Source organism: Mytilus trossulus, chromosome 1, assembly GCF_036588685.1.
Source record: "Mytilus trossulus isolate FHL-02 chromosome 1, PNRI_Mtr1.1.1.hap1, whole genome shotgun sequence".
In the NCBI taxonomy this organism is placed as follows: Eukaryota; Metazoa; Mollusca; class Bivalvia; order Mytilida; family Mytilidae; genus Mytilus; species Mytilus trossulus.
The window spans coordinates 102742955-102762654 of NC_086373.1; the positions used below are offsets into that span (position 1 = coordinate 102742955).

A 19700-nucleotide genomic window follows, 5' to 3' on the forward strand; every position below is an offset into this window, starting at 1 on the left:
CATTTCTTTTTACCAATGCCCATACACACATGCACAAATAAAAAGGGTCTACCAGACTCAAACAACTAATTAATAGAAAATGTTTATTAGAAAAATAAAGTCAATACTTATATATTTGTTAGTGCTTATGTCTCTACAATTTACACTTGCCAACAAATGCATGTCGGTTTAAAATATTAACGACTTTTAACCGTGATTTTTTGTGTTTGTTTCTACGCATCTGCAACGTTGTCAAGCATTTAAATGTTTTAAATCACTGTAAATTACAAAATTTAAAATCTAATGACCTGCTGTGAAACAGAAAGTTTTAAATCTGTTATTTTTACAAGGAAAATTGTTCTTTGATAACATTTAATGTGTACGTTTTTTTCAAATACATCATGACAATTATACTTATATATTTCAACTAATGTATATTTAATGTATTTATTACAGGATTTTCACAAGGAGCTGTAACGTCTTAATGATAGGAATAAAGGTAAGATGAATGTTTGGTTTCTACATTTGGAGGCTGATCAAAGATACTGCTAGAATTAGGTCAAAAATATCGTTCTGAAACACCAAAAACGGCACACGAAGAGCTGTAAAAAGGGGGTTAAAAAGTGTTCGCATTTGGGACGTGTAGTTGTTCAGTGTACCGTGAAATTTTGGGTCAAATAGTTATCAAAAGTACCAGGGTTATAATTTAATACGACAGACGCGCGTGTCATGTATATAAGACTCACCAGTGACGCTCAGATCGAAATACATGTAGTTAAAAAGCCAAACAAGTACAAAGTTGAAATGACCCCAAAGCTCTAATTTGGCCATAAAATTAGAAAGATCATGTCATAGGGAACATGTCTACTATGTTTCAAATTAATAGGACATCAACTTCATGAAAATTGTCTTGACCAAAAACTTTAACCTGAAGCGGGACAAACCGACGAACGAAATGGCGCACTCGTCGGAAAACATAATGCCCCTCTTCAATCGTAGATGGTGCATAAAAGGAGTAACAATATGTACTCGAAACACCAAATACATATATTTGATTGTTGATGTCTAAATCTTACTTTGGTCATCGCACTCACAAACAATTTTTATGCTTTGTTAGTTTACATGTTTTGCCTGTTTGCTGCTTGAAATATGTAAAAGAGGACGATTTTGATTAAAATAAACTCGTTTTGCTGCGCACGCCACCTATTCAGGTGACTGTTCCAAGTCAGGTACATCCTTAGCGGTTGTCTTATCTTACTGTGCATTATTATTTGGAGAATTTGATGGTAGATCTTTGATGAGTTCTGTTAAGATTTTTCACAAAAATATAATCGGAACGATTTAGAGATTGGCATGTTTTAACCCACTAACTGTATGATACCCTTTAGGTGCCTCTTTAAATTTTTGTCGTTTGATTACTAAGAAATGGAACTGCAATTGCATTGCTGTTGTTTTTCTCAAAGTCACAGTTCGATTGTGACTGTTTTGCTGAATGTGAATTCGCATTACTATAAGACGTGTTTCTGTACTTGTTTATCCCAAGTTCTTGTATTTAGTTTATATGTTTAATGTTATATTTGCAATTCTCATCGGATTTTGTCAAATGTGTTGACGTCTTTTTATTATATTTAGGTGTTACGGATAGAAAAATTAATCACCGCCTTTATTAATTATATTAAATTTTGAACAATTATTTACGTTTGAAGTTGGATTCATAACAAACTGGACATAGATATATTACAGTTAATTGCTATTAATAAGTATTGCAATATGCATTTTGTTTAAATGAATTATCAGTATTTAGTTCTAATATAATCTTAAATCAATCCTAATTCTATCTCATTTTGATAGTTTTTCATATGTGACGTCATGCTGTTTCTAAATTTCATAAATTCAAATGTGGCATAACGTTTGTGCCGTTTCGCCATCGTATGTGACGTCACATTTTTTTAATTACGTTTACGCCTGGACTGATTCGGATGTGTCTATTCTGTGTTAAACTTTAATAGCATTATGTATTCGGGTTCAGTTTTCTGTAATTAGTTAATACTTCAGTTTCATTATGTATATCTCTTTCATATTTATTTGTTAAAATTTACTGTTTGCAATAGCATGAATTGTTCTATATAATAAGGATGTTCTTATCCCGGGCATAAAAACAATGCCGTATTTGGCAAAACCTTTTCAACTTTTGATCTTCAGTGCTGTACAACTTTGTACCTTTTTCACTTTCGATCTTTTATATCTTGGCGTTATGTATTGGGGTTTAGTTTTCTGTAATTAGTTAATACTTCAGTTTCTTTATGTTAACTCTTTCATATACATTTGATAAAATTTACTGTTTGCAATAGCATGAATTGTTCTATATAATAAGAATGTTCTTATCCCGGGCATAAAAACAATGCCGTATTTGGCGAATCCTTTTCAACTTTTGATCTTCAGTGCTGTACAACTTTGTACTTTTTTCACTTTCGATCTTTTATATCTGGGCATCACTGTTGATTTTTGTGTGGACAAGGCGCGTTTTTGGCGTATTGAAGTTTAAACCTGATGCTTTTTGTTATCTATTAATCATGTTTTTCTTTGTCTAATATGTTGTGTTTTCTCTTATTTTTGAGATATTGAGATAAGACGTGGCACGGTACTTATCTATCCCAAATTTATGTATTTGGTTTTCATGTTAATTTGTTATTCTCGTGGTGTTTTGTCTGATGATTGGTCCGTTTCTGTGTGTGTTACGTTTCGGTGTTATGTCGTTGTTCTCCTCTTATATTTAATGCGTTTCCCTCGGTTTTAGTTTGTTATCCCGATTTTGTTTTTTGTCCATGGATTAATGAGTTTTGAACAGCGGTATACTACTGTTGCCTTTATTTGACTTACAAAAACACTCGCCTCACTTCAGGTTTAAGACGCCCCCTATCGGTTTGAGAGAAATTACTTGCAATCTGACTACTTTAAATATTGGTATGGTCAATAAATTAAGTAATCCTACCCTTATATATACCCTTATCAATAAGGTTCTCTCTGAAGTTCCACAGAACCCCTTTCTTAGATTTTTATACAATTTTTGCCTCAATAATATTTACCCTATACCAAAACGAATGTAAACTTAACCAAATTCCATAATGACGAGGATGAAAACATTTATTTTATTTTCAACTTTTTTTATTCAATAATCCCTTTTTGATATAATCCTTTGAGATCAATCATCCCGTAATCATGTATTTAGGGTACTATAGAGACATACTGTTTCTTGTTAATTTCAAACCCAAATTCATCCATGTCACCAAGAAACGTACTTTTTCAGTCGATCAATTCCTTTTGTTTTTGACAATTTCCTGACCTTTAACACAGAGTTATTTATCTACCTACTTTCATTTGTATTTAAACATTTATTTTATCATGTAAACGTTATATTCATTTGATATAATTCGATGTCTTGGTGTCAATAAACATAAATTGTTTGATATTTTATTAATATTTTAACATCTAAAGAATCATTTGATTAAATACCCATTCAAAACAAATTTTAAACAACCAGAACTGCGTTAAATACTAGTGATAAAGAATAAATTGTTTAACGCAAATTTTCGACAATGATATTATCTGTTATACTAATATATAAATTATTTTACGCAACAGATCTTTTTGTTACAGTGGTCGAGTACTGGTTTTTTTTTATATCAAGATCAGTGGTTTAAGTCAACTATCTTCTCCAGTCAGCAGTGTAATATAAAAAAAAAACAGGTAGAATAATTGCCAATGAGACATCTCTACACAGGATACCAACAGACACAGAAATGAACAAATATAGGTCACTGTATGGCCTTCAAGAATGAGCAAATTTAAACGAGAAAACTAACGTCCTAAACGTCCTAATTTGTGTAGAAAACAAAATCAAGGAAAAATTTATAACACAGCAACAAACGAATTATATAGACTTCTGACTTGGGACAGAAATATACATACAGAATGTGGCGGGGTTATACATGTTTGCGGGGTACCAACCCTCTCCTAAAATGGGACAGTGGTGTAACAGTACAACAGAAGAACAAACTTAAAATCAGTTGAAAACGGTTAACTCATCAGATGATGATAAATAGAAAAACATCAAACAAAAACAAAAACAAAGAGGGGACGTGGCTGGGTAATTATTTTTCATACGAAGTTTGTTCTCTAGTTCAAGTTTTTCTGATATTTTAAGTTGAGATATATTTCTTTTAGATATTAATATAGTTTCCTGTTGACTGCATTATAACAATGATAGAACTTTAATATTTAATATTGAAAAATGTATAATTTAGAAAGAAAGGTTTATTTATTTAGAAGTTCTTTAATAGAAAATTGTCCTTTTATATTTATTTACTTTGATATAACCTATATCAATACATCAAAGCATATTTTTTCAAAGTATTTTTTTTAAAAATATATCTATCATTCAAATCATATTTCTATTGTTCTATTTAACTTCGTAACGTAATTGACATATTTTGTTATTAACGCTGTGAACGTAATCGAAGATTCAATAGTTTATTCACACTGATTTACTTTTGATCTAATTTTAAAACATAAACTGTTCGATTGACCGTATTGGGAAAGGGGGTTGGGTGGGTGGTTAAGGGGGGCATCTTTTTAATATTCATAATTTTATCGTTGCCATTGTTTTGGGACTCAGGTCTCTCCAGCAAAAATTTACTCATCTTCTATCAACGTTTTGTCATTGTCATATGAGGGACACTAAGACATTTCAAGAAAATGTCTACTCTGTAGTAAAAATGTCGCCCAGCGTTTATTAATTTATTTGGGACAAATTTCATAACACAAGAACAATGGTTGTTCTCGTTTATGCAGAGTTAGTTCTATAGGAATTTGGCTATGTAAATTTATTCTTATAACCATTAGATTATGCAAATCAAGTCTTACAGGGTATTGGCTATGTAAATTTTTCCTTACTAAGATTTGGTTACAAAGTTTTTTGGGCCTTATTAGGTTGTTTGATTTTCTTCAGAACCAGTTTTAAGTAAGCTTTATCTTTACTTTAAGCATTCCTTAAATTTGCCTAACAGTATATACAATCTAAGAATCGATGATTACGCAATGCGTTGGATTGTTTTACTTTTCATTGACGTTTTTAAACTAATTTCAATTTCTATTTTCATCCTGTTTTTAACTTGAACATATCTTTGTACCAGTTTTAGCTCCCAGTAAATGGCAGTTATCGGGTATGATATCAACGTATTCTTTGTCTTCTATATAACTCACCTGGCGTGATTTGTTGATTTATATCAGCCCTTAGTCATTGATAAAAGTAAAGTATGCATGTTTTTATATGTTGTGATGTTATGCTATTGTTTCAGAAAAAGGGAGAAGGTTTGGGCCCATTAAAACGTTTAATCCCGCTGCAAATGTTTGCACCTGTCCTAAGTCAGGAATCTGATGTACAGTAGTTGTCGTTTGTTTATGTAATATATACGTGTTTCTCGTTTCTCGTTTTGTTTATATAGATTAGACCGTTGGTTTTCCCGTTTGAATGGTTTTACACTAGTAATTTTGGGGCCCTTTATAGCTTGTTGTTCGGTGTGAGCCAAGGCTCCGTGTTGAAGGCCGTACTTTAACCTATAATGGTTTAATTTTTAAATTGTTATTTGGATGGAGAGTTGTCTCATTGGCACTCACACCACATCTTCCTATATCTATAGAATACATACATGTATTGGGACGCCTCCGGGTGCGGGAATTTCTCGCTACATTGAAGACCTGTTGGTGACCTTCTGCTGTTGTTTTTTATTTGGTCGGGTTGTTGTCTCTTTGACACATTCCCCATTTCCATTCTCAATTTTATGTATATTTAAAATATCCGCAACTGGGATTATTATTAATTAATAATTGTCTTTGCAGGTTTCCTAGAGAACAGTATGTTGCAGTTTGTTTGAGATATTTAGTTGGATAATTGCTTGTTATGGATGTAATACTTATAAAAACAACGCATATATAAAAGAATTTTTATATATAATTCCAAAGAAGATTTAAATTTAAATTTTGTATTCATCACTTTGACATAATGACAGAGGTTACAACAATGCGAACTCAATCTGCCGGGCGGATTTACCCCCTGAAAGAAATAAAAGACCAGTATCCGTATCTTAGGAAAACACAAAATGATCCGAGACTAACAAGCTCGGCTTCTGTCGCCCTCAGAGGAGAAAATTCACCAAGAAGGTTTACAGATATGAAGGATAATTTTCAACAAGCTGCTTTGATAAATATAGTTGCTTCCGTTAACACTGAAAACAAGCAAAGACATCCATCTTCGGCAGACACCGTTCGCAATACAGTTAATGTTATATCGAATTTGTTTCTCCAAAGGGACCGACAAATATCAATTCCAAAACCTCAGGCTTTCATGGAGGTTCCTCACAAATTCTCGAAAAAGAAACCTTTATTCAATAAGAAATCTGGTCATCAAGCATCTGAGAAAGAAATAGAAAATCGTAAAAGAAATATAACATTGTCAAGGTCAAGGCCTCTATCGCGTGATTTGGAATCAGCACCAAAGCAAGAAATTAAAATTGCAGTGTCGTTACAGAAAAATATGGATGACGTAAACAGTTTGGACGGATCTCGTGATTGGATATCATCACCAGCAAAGGTAAGATTGGCAAGGTCAAATAGTCCGCGACACAGGTATGCGACTCTAAAGAAGAAACCGGAACAAAGAGCAACGACGTCAATATCAACATGCGAAGCTATTGACATATTGGACGCAACAGAATCAATCAACCAGCCGAAACCATCATCAGTTTCGTCCATCCGTGAATATGCAACATCCCCAAATCAAGATTCAAATATGTATCGAGCAAAATCTTTGCCTGCTTTATTTCCGGTAAAACGTAGAAAATCATCTGATGCTCAGATTTCTTTGACATTTGAAAAGAAACAAAACATTAATCCATTTAAAAAGACATCCGTAAAGGCATATGGTGGGATGCCAAATTTACTAGTTGGTAAAAATATTCAGGGGAAATCGAATGAATTTGAAGAAAATGCGGAAGATCACCCAAGGTCTGCTCCAAAACCAAGTTCAAATACAACAATACCACACGATCATTTAAAAACGCATCACAGGGAAGACAAAAATGTAAAAGAAAAACCGATAATAATAAGTCAAGAGAATATTACCTTAACTGGACGGTCAATTCCGAATCCTAGACCATCATCATTCCAGGTGTCAAAATCGCTCAAACATCCAGAAACAGATTTACTTTATTCTACACTGGATCACATTTATGAGAAAAAGATTGTAATGAAACAGTTAGATAAACAATTTGAAGATTTACGCAAACATATATCGGCTAAAATGTCTAATTTAAGTGATGGTGGAAGTATGGTATCGGAATCGACATCTGATATTACTACATATAATGTTGTAGGGAAAGCATTCAAATCAAATTTAAGTACAGCAAGCAGTGCAAGTAGGCACGGGAAACAAAAATCACAGAAGCGAGTGACATTTGCAGAGGAACCAGAAGAAAATCTTATCCTTCCGGAAAAGCCTATTCTAAATTACGACAATGATAGAGCTTTATTAAATGCTCGATTAATGCAAACTAAATATCAGTTCAAAGACAGAGACGGGAATCAAATGAAACAATCTAAACCAATGAATGAGGCTGAATTGGTTCGCTTAAAAAATAAATTAATGCCTGGTATCCATAGTGATGATAAGTCTAAAAATGACTTTCTGAGTGATGTACGAATGTCTGGGATGTCTAAGGACCAGATGAGAAGTTCTTCACGAGCCTCTGATACGAACCGGTCGATAGTATCAGAGGCAGACACAATTGCAGTGGAAGAAGCTGCAAGAGAATGGAATGGTATTGATATTGATGCTACAAATAGGGACAGGACTGAGTTTCCTGTTAGTCAAGGTGCTTCGTCGTTTTACCCAAGTGCTCATGATGATGATGTAGACTCGTATGATAGTGAAGATGAATTTGAACAAATGGACTCGTATCGTGTTGTGAAAGCCATTGACCTAGGCAAACTTTCAAACTTTCAACACAGAAAATTTAAAAATGTCACTCATAAACATGATCCTTCTACTACACACTTTGTAAAAATAAAAGTAAAATGAAATTTATTCAATGACATTTCGAACAAAATACTCTTTTCAACTGATAAAACCAACAAAACAAAAGTCTCTGCGTGATAGCTAGATAGATTCGTAAAAGATTACAGGAAAAATCTCAAACGTTGTTAAACTTATCGATTTAACTACTCAGAAATAACGACGGTAATTTGCTAAATATCTGTGCAATTTATTGCGGAATATTTAGGGTGCTTGATCACGCCTTGTATTAAAGCTTAAGCTGTGATAGCTTCCAATGCCAAATCTTAGGGCTTACGTATTGATTCAAAACGCAGGACATGTATTGACTTTACATAGACCATATCGGCATTTATAAAGCGTAGATATCAAATCTTAAATCTTATTTTAATTAATTATTCTAGCTAATTGTACCAAAGTCTACACTAGACTTGACACATCCTCTTGTAGGAAATTGATTAAAAACAATACTTTATCAGTATCGACATGACAAAATATTATCTACGTTTGTCTAACACAAAGAATAATATTAATACGCCCTGCTGTGTTATTAAGCTGATTAAAACTGTTGAACTGTACATTTGTACTGTAAAACTAGGTTGCAAGACTGTAATTGTCTCCTCGAAAAGACTAGCTTTTTGCTCAAATCCGCGATATCAATAAACAAATACCGAGATATGTGCACACGACACGCTGTTTTTCTTCTGAAAATAACTTTCATAATGTACACTTGACATGCTTGAGTTCACAGCACGTGTTCCTGAAAATAACTTTCATCAGGCACGACAGAGACCACGACATGTGCTTTTTGATACAACATTCATCAGTTATACCAGAGATAACGGTACGTGTCATTGGAAGTAACATGCTCCAGGGACGGCAAAGACCAGGTCACGTGTTATTGAAAAAAAAATCATCGGGTATGCCAGAGATCACTACACGTGTTTTCTGGTCAAAACAATAGTCATATACGTCCGAAACTAATCTAATCGTTGAATAACTAGATTAAAAGGCTTTTCAATGCAGAAGTGTAATTATATGGCAAACACAAGTATAGGCCATCGCACATCCTTTATAAACAAAACTAGTACAATACAATGAGATAAAATAAAAAGGCCCCGGTTTGACAATTGTGAAACAATTACACAAAAAAAATAACCAATTGGATTAATAACATGGTCCTAATAACATACCAATGGAAATTTTGTGCATTTCTTATACAATCATTTCATCATTTGTTTTCCATTCAATTACTTTATGCTCATATTTTAAACAAACCCAAAATAAAAATAAAAAATATTTAAGGAACCCAAATTATAAGGTATATTTTACTATCGACCAGAAATAGTTTTATGGAAACTATATGACACAGATCCACTGTCTGCAACCAGTGTGAATAATGGTCCTCTCTTAATTTAAAATGATATACTGACCGACTTTAGAAACGCAACACTAGTAAGACGAATTTCTGACGTCAATATGTATGTTTGCTGCACGTTCACGTTTTCCTGTCAGCAGTATTCTTTTGAGCTGATACTTATAGATTATCGTTGATCATCTCAACGAGATTGATTTTTTCGTTTAAGCCGGTACGGCGAAAGCGAGAAATGCATTCGAGTTGAGATGACCAATGATAATCTGTTTATCGCTATTTTACCTATGACCACGTTGTCAATTTCATGCCAATTTCATTAGCAACTCCACGTGCCCCCTTAGTTTCTATCGAACAAAAAATCATCTCAAGCGAGTAGCATGATATGAAAAATTATCACAAAAAGAAACATCAAAGGAATAATGCACAAATAAAGTTGTTTATTCCTCAGTCTTGGTAAAATGGAGATGGCCAAGGATTGAAAGAACTATTTCACGAAACCTTAAAAAACTGCAAAAAATCTTTTATGGGTTCCAAATTTCACTATAAGAAATTCGTGCGGCTTTTAAAATCCTGTATGTTCAATAAACATAGGTAGGTCATGTGTTGATTCTTTTCTAAACTGAAAGAAGTATGTTAAGCATGAATAATAGTTATTTGAGAATCAAACATGATTTGGTAAAAAAAATCAACAAAATGAGTGTTGCGTTTTTAAAGTCAGTCAGTATATGAAACATACAAGTGTTTTTAAAATTAGAATAACCTGTAACATAAACTTTCTTTATTTCTTTATTGGATGACACTATCTCTGCAATGACGAAGGCTTTTTATCAGATTGACAATAGTAAATCATGGTGCAACATTTATATTTTAAGACACATTCCTAAATTAATGACTAAAATATTGATTTTATGACAAAGAAAGTAGGAAAATAAGTTTGGCTAGTGCTTTTATAACGATTTAGAAGATTTCATTTCACATGGATTCAAATTAAAAAAAATCCTCAAAATAGATGACGTTAAGAGTTGGGTACCTACCTTTGCTATTTTGTTCACTGGAGGTCTTCTAAGTTTTAAAGGAAGCCACATATACATATCAGTATTGTATGATCACCTACAGAAAACAACTTCTATCTGTACTTCTGAACTGAACAGACACAACTCATTTTATTCCGTTTTTGTATGAATTATTTTAGCACAAAGGATGTGTGATTATAGATTTATCCCGTAGAAGGTCACCAAAACACAGCAGTAGTTACAATGCAGACACCATTTTACACTATTCACGACTTTGCTTACATTTCATATTTTGAAACTTACGAAAGAAGTTCATTACTATTCCTAGAGTACTTAAAACAACTGTTTCTGTTAATTAAAGGACCAATATAACAAAAAAATTCTGGTCGATTTCAAGACTTTTTCTTGCAGTAATGTGGTATCTCGCAGGTTTTGTTTCAAACATCATACATTGACATTCAGTTCTATAGAGTTACAGGGCAGTGTGTAGAATTAGAAGAAAAAAAGATAAGATCTGTTGTAGAATGAGAAAATTGTGAGCTAAATATTGTTTGGTGGTTTCATGCGAAAGAGTAATAGAATGTTATAGTTTTGATTGACAAAATATTTAAAACTCATTGGTTAACCGAAACATTAATATAAATGTATTTTGTTTAAGTTCTGCCTGTGCAGATTTTTTTTCTACTAGTGAAGATATAAAAAGATGTGGTATGAGTTGCAATGAGGCAACTCTCAATCCAAGTCACAGTTTGAAAAAAAGTTAACAATTATAGTTCAAAGTACTACTTCCAACACGTAACCTTAGCTTGCAACGATGCGCAAGATTTAAAGCCCCCCCCCCCCCCCCTAAAAAAAATAAAACACAAAAAAAACCACAAAAAAAACCCAGTGTATTCATTCCAACAATGTAAAAACCAACGGTCTGATCTATACAGTACACAAAAATCGAGAAACGAGAAATATCTATAAAACACATCAATAAACGACAACCACCGAACAACAGGTAAATGTACGTTATCAATTGGTGCAAATTTCCTGCTCTTCGCATTCTAATGTAAGATTGAAAAACAATATCTTTTATTTCCGACAACGAGACAGGGAGGACGATCTCACCAGTATTTAGTTCCCCAGGAAGTATTCCTATCTTTATCAAAGTCAAAAGTATGACTGTTTCATGTATGTTCTTTGAAAAATAAATTATTGATATTTTGAAAGAATTATTTTGCCTGCAATAAGCCATGTTCATATACTATCAGAGGTAAAGATAATACGAATCGATATACTTTTATGATCTATGGTGTGTTTTATGTACTGCAGTTTATCGTCTCGTTGTTTTTTTATTGTTTGCCATGGCATTGTAAGTTAATTTTCGACTTATGAGATTGAATATCCGTTCTTTTTATCCCAAAATGCGCGCAAACCTAGTGCGCCCCTTTGTTATCGTTTGACCCTCTTTTTAAGAAACACAGGCGAACTTTTCGCAAATAATTTCACTGTAATAAATATCAAATATCATATTTTCGGCATAATGTAGAGAATATGCAAAGCAAGATAAACACAAGGAGAAAAATGCTTTTTTGCAGAAAATTATGTCAAAGTAAGAAGTGCGGCAAAATAAAGTATGCATTTTTTAAATTATCAAAACACAAAACCAAAAATCAAAAAAAAATCAATAGTGCCACAGATTGATATACCAATGAATTCACATTTCAAGAATTCAAAGATTGAACAAAAAGTGAACGAATGGCTCTACGAGTTTGTGAATAAATAGGTAAGAAAGTTAAATAGAGAGTGATCACTATTAATTTGGAATTATTTGACAAAATATGCTTAAACTGTATTTGTTAAACACATACAACATAGGTAAACACATCTTGCTAAAGTATTCTTAAAGCAACCTTCGAATATTACCCGATATTAGACCTATCTGCAGATAAATGAATACTTTGATATGAATTTTTCTTTCAAAATTTGCTAATGGGCATCGAAACAAAAGCTATTGATGACAGTCCTAAATTAGGAATATTTTAAAATACGTATAATTTCTAGCCAAGCTTTCACGAGGTTAGAATTGTTATGCCCCACCTACATGTACGATAGTAAAGGGGCATTGTGTTTTCTGTTCTGTGTGTCCGTTCGTTCGTCGGTACGTTCGTCCGTCTGGCTTCAGGTTAAAGTTTTGTTTAAAGATTTTGGTCAAGGTAGTTTTTGATGAAGTTGAAGTTAAAATCTAGTACATATGTTCCTTGTGATATGATCTTTCTAATTTTAATGCAAAATTAGAGTTTGCCCCTATATTTCCATGCATGGTCCCCTGAACATAGAAAATGATAGTGCGAGTCGGATATCCGTGTACTATGGACACATTCTTGTTTTCTATTCAGTTTAAAACGACGAGAGAACTTAACCAAAATTAAACAAGAACTTGTTCGAGGGGATTAAAATAAAATATTTTTGAATTATTTCAAAACGAGTTATTATCCAATTATTAGAACCACGATTGTTTTTTTTTTAAATCAACGTGCGGTTCGTTTGAAATCAGTTCCTCATTGGTTGAAATTCAAATGATGACGTGACATCTTGGTTTCCTCTGAATTTGCTACGGGCTTTATTTGTTTTTTTTTAGAATAAAGAAATTAATATATGTTCGCACAGTTTAAATTTGTAGTTCTATTAGATTAAGAACAGAGATATTAAGACCAATGACGTGCTAGAAATGCAGTAAAAAAGTCACCAACAAATAATATGTTTCTTTTGTGAAAATACATAGATTTTGGTCAATTCTAAGATTTTGGACAAACACATAAAGATCATATCCATGTACAAACTACAGACAGACAAAGCCATATACGTATACCGAACAAAGTTTTTTAACAAGTTAGTTCTAAACTTTACTTTACTTACTAACAGACTTGTTTTTGTTTGTTGAAATTCTCATAAATAAACTCATCAAAGATACCAGGACTAAATTTTGTGTATACGCCAGACGCGCGTTTCGTCTACAAAAGACTCATCAGTGACGCTCGGAACCAAAAAAAGTTATAAAGGTCAAATAAAGTACGATGTTGAAGAGCCTTGAGAACCAAAATTCCTTAAAGTTTTGCCAAATCCAGCTAAGGTAATTGATGCCTAAGGTAGAAAAGCCTTAGTATTTCAAAAATTCTAAATTTTGTAAACAGTTAATTTATAAATATATCCATATGATCAATATTTACTAAAAAAAAATCCTGATTAAAATTAAAGTATATTATAAAAAAACATGTATTTTTTCCTCAGATTTAGTGAAGGCTATACTGTGATAATTCGTGTTGCTGGAGAAATAGCAGTACTGAGTCCAGTTAAAGACTTTATGGCTAATGTGTTTGGTTATCCAGAATTAAAGGAAGAACACAATAATATGTTACAGTATCAACTGAATTCCAAAATAAAATTGTCATCAAATTTAACCACTTAGAAGTAGTATTTTACATAGAATTTACTCCAATCTCAATTGACAAGGATTGTCAGTTTTCCTATCGAAGGTCGGGCACTCCTGCTTCCTCCGCCAGAAATAGCACAAAACGCGGTGCTTAAAAGTGGCGTTGAAAACACAAAAATCAAAAATTTAAATCACATATTTCCATATATGATCCTCATATGTGGTCAAGCTCGTTACAAATCACCCTCATCATCATACTTTTTAGATTTAATATGTTTGAGAAATATGAAATGAACAACTTATATGATATAATATAAAATAAATCAAATACTTGAGAAAGGAGGTTTTTAAATTGATCCTATATTTATTAGTTTTTGTTTCTAGAGTTTAATATATTATTTTTTCATATTGGTTCAAACTACATATTCCTACTTTAATATTGGTGAATCATCAGTCTAACGAACCAGTCATGTGTACATCTAAATAATAGAAATAGCAGATGGTGATGTCTTGCTATATAATTTGGATAAAAACTAATAGCATATATGTTATCAAAATTGTTCACCTGGTAAATGATTTCTTCCTTTTGTTATTGTTATAATCGTCCTTTTTGACAGAATTGACAAATTATTAAAAGTTATCACATTTCTTAATTGTATCATATCCCTTTTTCTATTCTCTCCATTATCTTGTTTATAAATGACATGTGTGCCTTCTCAACTATGAACAGGTTATATTAATTACTTCAAAGTATATACATTCTTTATGTTTATATGTATTCTGATACATTAGAAGGTTTTTCTGTATCTTTTAAATATGAAATGTAATCGTTTTCTTTTTTTTCTTTTTCAGATAGTTTTATGACAACAAAGAGATACATGAAAACCATATATTGGTCAGCATTAAAAAACCGAGTTGTTCAGTATTGTTTCATATTGTTATTGGTTTTACTAGTTTATCTAGCTTCCTTTGATAAGATGATGCTGTGGTGGACTTAGAGCAATACACATATTATCCATGACAGATGAAGCAATGTGCTTTATTTGTCATAACTTGCAAAGCATATCATTTTAACAAAGAGAAACAGTTTTATATTATTAATTGAATATATGAGTATATAGCTAGATTAGTTGTTTAAATAGTAATGTGAATAATGTATTATGATAATAAGCTGACATTAACAATCATTTTTGTGTATATACGGATGTTGTCTCACAGTGTTTTATTTATAAGTATGCTTCATAAATTCAGTCTTTCATCTTTATTAAATTTGGTTTTATATTTAAATATGGTTATGTCTTTCGTATTCGTTTAACTTGAAATAGAGATATTAGTTTCTTACCAGTTATTTATTATTTTGTATTGGTGCAAAAAGTAAAGATCACAAAAATATTGAACGCTGAGGAAAATTCAAAACAGAAAGTCACTAATCAAATGGCAAAAACAAAAGCTTCAACACATCAAACGAATGGATTACAGCTGTCTTATTCATGAATTGATACAGACATTGTAGGAAATGACATAAATGGTTTTATAGCTAGTTGAACCTCTCACTTGTGTGACAGTCGTATAACATTCCATTATATTGACAACGATGTGTGAACAAAACATACTGACATACTAGATAAAATGTTAAAAACTTAGCGTGCAGCATTCAGCATTGTGTATTAATCCTAATCACTATAAAAACAAACAAAAATGAAAAAAAGAACCACAAATGGCTTATAAAGATAAAGCACATTAGTATAAATGAAAGACAAGAATACAAAAATTAATAACCATAGCGCAATCACAAAATTACGGGATGTATAGGTACAGTGCCACGTCAAATGGACATCACAAAAATAGACTAAACAGTAAATCTAATATTCATAAAGGCAGATAAAAGACTAGTATAATACTATAACACGTTATTAAGATGATAAACAACGTCAGTACCCATAATCTATACTTCAAGACCATTTTGTATTCTTTCTGATGTTGATACGGAATCGTGCATAGTACCATCCGATGAGACGTTTTTGACATACCCCTGGTTCATCAACTTTCTACATTTTACAAAGTCTGAGTAGCAGCTCCATGCTCTTGAATACCGAATTAGTTTGGATATATATATCCAATATGCAGATAAATTGGTATTATGCAACTAAGGTGGGGGAATTGATAATTTCAAAATTAAAATAGCCTTGTTTGTCATAGATTCTGGTACTGAGATGACCGTGCATGTCAAATTCAAGGTATTAGTCTACAATTGAATCGGAGGAAGCCGTGTCTGTTGTATTCTTTGATTTTTAGTTCGGGAGTTACTAAAACATATATAGATTTTATCTAAATCTTCCAAACAAAGATTTGTCTTGCTAGCATTAATGTAACAGCTGTAAATGTTATACGATGATTAATAAGATATCATAAAAAAACCGAGGAAAAATATATTTTTGCATTAAAAAACTTTACCTGACCAACGTTGTCCTCATCGTTGTAGTACTTTATATTTATTTATATATTAAAGTAGTTGCTTTACCTTTATATTAATAAATATTAATGCCCCCCCCCCCCAAAAAAAAAAAATTAAATTAAATAAATAAAAAAAAAATGAATTGTTAATAGAAAGAACAGCATCAATATATATAAATGCTAAATTAAATGGCCAGGCTTCTTTGATTTTTTGTGTTTGACAAATGTCTGGAGGAACTCCTACTCATATGAAACAATTCTATGACATGACATAGTCATGCATCGGTTAAAAAGTTAGTGTATTGGAAAAAAAATCTAACTTGATTTATAACTTGTCGTGTTGTAAACTATATAACTAATATCAAGTTTATATCTTCAAGCATTACAAAAAAGTGTTTAAAACTGGTTATTTAAGTAAATGTTTTCAAGTCAATTGACCATAACTCAGCACAAAATCATTGTCATGATAAAACTATATATCAATTATCAAATAAATATCTTCAAGAACAACAAAACAGGTGCGGAAAGCTGATTATTTTAGTGAATTTTCTACCTCAAGAATAGATTACCTTAGCTGTATTTGGCATAAGTTTAAGGATTTTTAGGTCTCCAATGCTCATCAGCTTCGTACTTTATATGGCCTTTTAACTTTTTTTTATTCTAGCGTCACTGGTGAGTCTTTTGTAGACAAAATGCGCGTCTGGTGTAAATACGAAATACTGTTGTCTATGATGAGTTTATGTCTAATTCAAAGGACCATAACTCTGCTGTACTGATCAATAAAGGCAGCAGTAGTATACCGCTGTTCGAAACTCAAAATCCATACTTGAACTTTAACTTGTTATGATAAATCTTTCGACCAATTATCAATTCAATATCTTTAAGAATGACAAAAAAAGTGCAGAAAAATGATTATTTTCGTGAATTTTCTAAGTCAAAGAACTATAACTCTTCACAAAAGCTTCAGACCGGCACAAAATTTTGAATGTCATGATAAAACAATACACCAAATATCAAATCAATATCTTCAAGCATGAAGAAAAAGTGTGGAAAACTGATTTGCTGGCCTGACGGATACACAGAAAGACAGACAGACGGAATGCACACCTAAAGTACCCTTCGACTTTGTCGGTAGAGGACTGATAGAAAGAGACCGACAAATTCAACAAAAATGTTGTCAGTTACCTTTTTGTTCACTATTAACCAAATATATCATAATTGTATTACAAAGTAATAAATTTGTACCTTATGCTACCATTCTATGTTGAAAAGCATTGTGGATTATTTCTTTTAGATGATTTTTCAATTTCTAATGGGGAGTGGTGGTATACAGGGTAGGGTTGATAGAACTAATTCAGAAAAAGATCGAGATTTAAAATTTACTAGAAGTTGTTATAGTTTTTTAGCTCACCTAGCCAGAAGTCGTCCGTCGTCCGTCGTCTGTCGTCGTCGTCTGTCGTCGTAAACTATTTCAAGAATCTTCTCCTCTGAAACTACTAGGCCAAATACTTCCAAACTTTAACTGAATGTTCCTTAGGGTATCTAGTTTATAAATTGTATCCGAAGTTTTGATCTATCAACAAACATGGTCGCCATTTCTAAAAATAGAACATAGGGGTCAAATGCAGTTTTTGGCTTATATCTCAAAAACGAAAGCATTTAGAGCAAATCTGACACGAGGTTAAAATGTTCATAAGGTCAAGATCTATCAGCCCTGAAATTTTGAGATGAATCAAACAACCCATTGTTGGGTTGCTGCTACTTAATTGGTAATTTTAAGGAAATTTTGCAGTTTTGGGTCATTATCTTGAATATTATTATAGATAAAGATAAACTGTAAACAGCAAAAATGATCAGCAAAGTAAGATCTACAAATTAGTATATATGACCAAATTGTCAAATGAACCCTTAAGGTGTTATTGTCCTTTAATGACAATTTTTCACAATTTGTTCATCATATTTGCTAACTTTTAAAAAATCTTCTCCTCTAAAACTACTCAACCAAATTCAACCAAACTTCAACTGAATGATCAGAAGGGTGTATAAAATAAAGTTTGTGTTTTATTTTCTATTTCGTCAAAAAACATAGAACACAGGGTAAAATGCAGTTTTTGGCTTATATCTCAAAAACTCCAGCATTTAGAGCAAATAAGACAAGAAGTTAAAGTATTTATTAGGTCAAGATCTACCTGTCCTGAAATTTTCAGCCGAATTGGGTAACTGGTTTTTCAGGTATAATGCCCCTGAATTGATGATTTTAAAGAAATTTTGCAGTTTTTGGTTATTATCTTGAATATTATTATAGATACAGATAAACTGTTAATAGCAAAAATGTTAAGCAAAGTAAGATCTACAAATAAGTCAAATTGACCAAAATTGTCAGTTGACCCCTTAAGGAGTTATTGCCCTTTAAAGACTGTTTTTCACAATTTGTTTATCATGTTGACTTACCTTAAAAAAATCTTTTCCTTTGAAACTGCTGTATCTATTTCAGCCAAACTTAGGCTAAATGAGTTTCAGAGTATCTAGTATAAATTTTATATTTTATTTCCTTGTATGTCAAGAAACATAGCTCCTATGGCTAAAATAGAACATAGGAGAAAATGATTTATTTTTTGCTTTTGAAGAAAATAGGACGATTCAAAGAACATTTAAATAAATTGAAAAGCCAAAATAATCATTGATGAGAGATTTAACCAAAAAAATAAGGTGAGCGATTCAGGCTCTTGAGAGCCTCTTGTTTAGAATCCAATTCAAATATGGTTTATACCACATCGATAGTAAACAGTTTCACAGTATTTCTGAAGACCCTCTTTCACTGCGGACAGAATTTTTGTCACTCTAATGTACAATTCTTTAGTCGAACATGCAGATAAGCGTATAATTTTCTGTTGTTTGTACGGAATTTTGTGAAGCTTATGTATCCAATACAAACAGTATCCGATTTAATGTTCAATGTAATGTTCATTGAAGCCATGAAGGGTTATGATTCGCCAAAATCTCATACTTGATATGTTTTTATATGTTGGATAACCTGAGTGCTCATTTATTCCTAATTATTTTACAAGACACCCGAATTAGTACAATTCACATACAAAGACAATATCATTTAAAGCTTTGGAGACAGAAACAACTTTTCACAATTAAATATATTGTTGTTCCAGCCGACAAAGCTTCAATTAATATTGTGTGTGTATCTAAATTGTACAACATACTCATAGTTGAAAGTTGTTATACCCGAGTATCAAGGCTATGTTGTATATTACGGCTAACATCTACAGATTTGATGAATGAACTCTTCAATTATGCAGAATGTTTGTTATACAATGAATCGTGACTGAAGTTTCAGGGCAA

The 19700-nt window shown here is 32.0% G+C and overlaps 1 protein-coding gene across 1 annotated transcript; it reads left to right on the plus strand.

The window, feature by feature from the left end:
* Positions 1-5883: 5883 nt before the first annotated feature.
* Positions 5884-8119, plus strand: LOC134694359 (uncharacterized). The gene has a single exon (XM_063555366.1). The coding sequence runs from the start codon at positions 6041-6043 to the stop codon at positions 8111-8113; it is 2073 nt and encodes a 690-aa protein (XP_063411436.1). The 5' UTR covers positions 5884-6040; the 3' UTR covers positions 8114-8119.
* Positions 8120-19700: the final 11581 nt, after the last annotated feature.

Coding starts and splice junctions, on each gene's coding strand:
- LOC134694359 (XM_063555366.1), top strand. CDS start 6,041: ATGACAGAGGTTACAACAATGCGAACTCAATCTGCCGGGCGGATTTAC.